The following is a 4,408-nucleotide window of genomic DNA, read 5'->3' on the forward strand; positions in this document are numbered from 1 at the left end:
CCACTGCCCAGCACAGCACAGGACCCCGGCCCTGCAGAGCCTGCGGCAACTCCTGCCCTCAGCTGGGGCACACAGAAACCTGGCTCCCCTTTGCATTTTCTTTCTCCGCATGCTGCCCTGCCTCTCTCCTGGGACATCTCTGCCCCCCACAGAGCCTTTCCTCACATCAATGTCTCCATTGCTGCATGCGCTGCTCCTGCACCCTGCCCTGTGCTGCACATGGGGACCCAGACTGTTGGTGCTGCTTTGCAAAGAGACCAGCTGTGAGGCCATGTCCATGGTGGTCAGGGAGAGAAGCAGACCCAGCTGAACAGGCATCCTGCTGGGACTTGTCTGTGCTCATGGACAGTGCTCAGAGCAAGCCCAGGGTGTTTGCAATGGCAGGATTTGTGTTTGGGTGGGCACTAGCTCCCACCTCTGGTGTTTCATGGTGGGTGCAGGGATGACCCTGCAGTGCCCCTTCCCTGGGCCTCCTGGTTCCCCAGTACCTCTCCTGCACTTGCAGAGCCCTTCTTTCCTCATGTGCGCCTGCATTGGTAGCTTTATCTTCTGGTTACTCCTTGGTTGAGCATCCCTCTTTTTGTGGGGCTCCACTCACTGCCCTCACCTGGGCCGTGGAGGTCTCCTGAGCTCTCCTGGGCATCTCCTGGAGATTCTCCTCCACAAGGATGGAGGACAACTCCCAGCAGCACTGCCATCTGTGGGGCAGCCTGCTGCAGGTGATTCAGAAAGCATTTCCCATCTCCATTGGCACTGGTCACAGAGAGGTGAACTCCGAGTGCTGCCCTGGGTCCCTAGGATATCACACAGATCAAACATCCTCGGAGCTCGTCCCCTGGATCCCATGGAGTTCACAGGCAGAACACCAAGACCCCTTTCCGTGCAATTCTTGGAGATGAATCTTTGAATAGAGGCCACTCTTGAGGCAAACCACAGGGGAGATGCTCTTTTATTACAGGTATTGGTATTGTGGAGGCCAGGTTTGGCATGAGGGTGCCCAGGGCCGGTCCTGCACAGAAATGCACCGGGAAGCACCATGCTACAAGAGCACTTAGGGCAAATAGACCTGAGAGGCTGCATCCAGCCTCTCCTCCCCTCCACTCATGCCCCACTTGGAGTGTTGGAGCAGTGTAGCGGGAAGGGACCAGTGTACAGCAACATGTGGCTATGACCCTCACGGCACAGCAAGTAAAATCACCCCCTGACTGTGGCTAGGGGAGCTGAGCTCTCCTAGTGGTCACGGGAGCCCTGGTATCACTCTGTCTGTACTTGTATGAGCCCCCTGTCTCTGTGCCCCTGATCTCCCTTGGAGTCAGTGCTGGAAGAGACACTGCACAGGGAAACTCTCCTCACTGCACGGGGGCATCTGAGGTTGCTCAGAACAGTGGGCTCTGAATTTCCCCTCTCTTTGCTGGTGAAGGGGGAAGCCTAATGTCCTGCTTTAACATGGTCCCTGTAGCTGATTCAAATGAGAGCTTCTTGCGGAGAAATGGCATTAACCAGAATAATTTTTTTCCTTTACAGGAATGTAAGAGAAAAAAAGCAAGAAAGAATACATGAAAAACATATATCATCAATGCTAAATCCCCTGAGACAGAACTTGTTGCTGGCATTAGACCAGTTGGATGAGTTTCCTCAAGGCATTCTTGAGCTCTTCGTTCCTCAGGCTGTAGATGAGTGGGTTAAATGTTGGAGGGACCAGTGAGTACAGAATGGCCACCACCAGATCCAGAGCTGGGAAGGAAATGGAGGGGGGCTTCAGGTCAGCAAATGTTCCAGTGCTGAGAAACATGGAGACCACAGCCAAGTGAGGCAGACACATGGAAAAGACTTTGTGCCGGCCCTGCTCAGAGGGGATCCTCAGCACAACTCTGAAGATCTGTACATAGGACACCACAATGAAAATGAAAGATGCAAAGAATAAACAAAGACTGGCCACTATAACTCCAGCTTCCCTTAAATATGAGTTTGAGCAGGAGAGCTTAAGTATCTGAGGAATCTCACAGAAGAACTGCTCCACCTCATTGCTTTGGCAGAGTGGAATGGAAAATGTGTTCACAGTGTGCAGGAGAGCATTGAGAAAGCCAGCTGCCCAGGCAGTTGCTGCCATTTTCACACAAGCTCTGCTGCTAAGGAGGGTCCCGTAGTGCAGGGGTCTGCAGATAGCAACGTAGCGGTCATAGGCCATGACTGTGAGGAGAGAATACTCAGCTGAAATGAAAAAGTAAAAACTTAAGACCTGGGCAGCACATCCTGAATAGGAAATGGTCCTGGTGTTCCACAGGGAATTGGCCATGGATTTGGGGAGAATGGTGGAGATGCAGCCAAGGTCAAGGAGGGAGAGGTTGAGGAGGAAGAAGTACATGGGGGTGTGGAGACGGTGGTTGCAGGCTATGACTGTGATGATGAGGCCATTGCCTGTGAGGGCAGCCAGATAGATGCCCAGGAAGAGTGAGAAATGCAAGAGCTGCAGCTCCCGCCTATCTGCAAATGCCAATAGGAGAAACTCACTGAAGTAGCTGCTGTTGGACATTAGCTCCCTCCAATTATGTAAGACTACCTAAAGAAGAGAAGACATTGAGAAGTTAGGAGACACTTTTCATGAAAAAAAAAATCCCAAGTCATTCAGTTTTCCAACATCAGCCCCCACTGCCTCTCTTTAGCAAGAGTATCTTAGTGCAATTCCTTTGCCTGAGCTCCATTTTGCAGTGGTTGTGTGTGCTGTGAGGAGCAGGGACTCAACCCATGGACTGCAGGGAGTCTGTCATGCTGAACAGTAGTGGGAAGTGGGGAACGGAGGTCACACATTTGGACATTCTACCTTTTATGGCAATGAGATTCTTTTGAGATATAAATGAGCTTTTTAGCATCTTTCCTCTCAAGAGTAAGCAAAGATGTTTGAGGAACAATATCTTTTAGTTTCTTTGAGATGGTCTTTTCACTCTTGGGAAGTGTTTCCCAAAGGACAAATCCTTCACATTTCAGCTCTGAGTCCTTAGGGGAATGCATCCATGATCACTATGTGCAGAGTGAGGACATCTCATTTGTCTGTTAGTCTGTTCCCAGCCGTCCTGTGCTCCTGTCTCCTTGAGCTAGAGGATGATTGTGCTCATATGCTGCCTTCAAATGAGACAGGTCCTGCTGAGAGCAGAGCAGTGCAGTTTCCAAGTGTCCATCTTCATATTTCTCACTCTGTCTCCATACACCTAGGGGAGGGCTCCACACTCCTGGCCAAGGACACTCAGGACTCGTTTCAGCTGCTCCTGGACAGCCTCCCACCACCACCTCCATATCCTCAGCATCTCTGCAGCTTCCTCTTGAGTTGCTCAGATATCACAGACAAGCCGTGAAACAGCAGAGCCTTTCTGCAGGGCAGGTGGCAGTCTGCCAGGACACCACAAAGCAAGAGCCAAAGCACCAGGAACCCTGAAGATGGGCTCTCCTTAAGGGAGAGTCAGCTCATTTCCCAGACCCAGGGACTGCTTTTCCTGCAGCTCCACAGGACAGTCTTGGGAAGCCTCACTCCCATTCAGACCCTCTGTTCCACACCTGGAAGCATCAGGGTCTGAACTGCATTTGAAAACACCCAATGGCAGAATGATGAGAACAAGAACAGGAGCAGAATGGACAGCAGGGGAAACAAGGAGCAACCCCCTTCATGTGCTGCCCCAGGAGGCAAGGAGAAGGACAGAGAGAGATTCTGGAAAACCTTTACCTTACCAGCTGGGTATGTCACCTCACAGAGGGGGACACGTTAGTCCCTTGGTGGGGAGGCTGGAAAAGGTCCCATGGAAGGAGAGATCTCCCAGGTCTGGCTGCAGAGGAGGCGGCTCCTGCCCTGCACTTTCTTCCCCTTTCCTGCCCATCTCTGCTGCCTGCAGCTGTCCCTGCCGGCAGCTCTTCCTCTGTCCCTGTGTCTTGTCCCTGCCACTGCTCACAGATCCCATATCACCCTCTGTGTGCTCAGCTCTGCCCTGCAGAAACCTCTAGGCAATGTCCAAGGGCAGCTGTGCAGTTGTAGGTCCTAAGAATTAGGTCACATAAAGTCCTAGGAGGCCACAAAGATGATATTAATGCTGCCTCTAGGCTAAGATGGGGATGAAGCAGCTTGCGGAGATGTATGAATCTTTCAGAGTGATGGTTTAGGACTCCCACTTGTCAAAGCAGAAAACTTGTTCCTTCATTCTCCTTGCCGTAATAAGGAGACTGAAAGAGCAGAGACACAAAGGAAAGCTCCTTGACTTCCAAGTAGCCCTTCTCTTGATCTTCTGCTGTAAAGGACCCCTCGCACAAGCCCTGTGTATGAGCTGGAGCTGCGAGCAGACTTCACCCATGCAGCAGCCTCCTGGCAGGAGAATGAACTTGCCCTGTGGGGTGCCTGTCTCCCCACCCAGCGCTTCCCCACAGC

At 51.9% G+C, this 4,408-nt stretch overlaps 1 protein-coding gene across 1 annotated transcript; it reads right to left on the minus strand.

Moving 5' to 3' along the window:
* Positions 1–1,612: 1,612 nt before the first annotated feature.
* LOC104566009 (olfactory receptor 14A16) lies at positions 1,613–2,533 on the minus strand. Its single transcript, XM_010212754.2, has one exon. The coding sequence runs from the start codon at positions 2,531–2,533 to the stop codon at positions 1,613–1,615; it is 921 nt and encodes a 306-aa protein (XP_010211056.2).
* Between the last annotated feature and the right edge of the window lie 1,875 nt (positions 2,534–4,408).

This window comes from Tinamus guttatus, unplaced genomic scaffold (assembly GCF_059628265.1).
Source record: "Tinamus guttatus ecotype Peru unplaced genomic scaffold, ASM5962826v1 Tinamus_guttatus_pri_ptg000332l, whole genome shotgun sequence".
In the NCBI taxonomy this organism is placed as follows: domain Eukaryota; kingdom Metazoa; phylum Chordata; class Aves; order Tinamiformes; family Tinamidae; genus Tinamus; species Tinamus guttatus.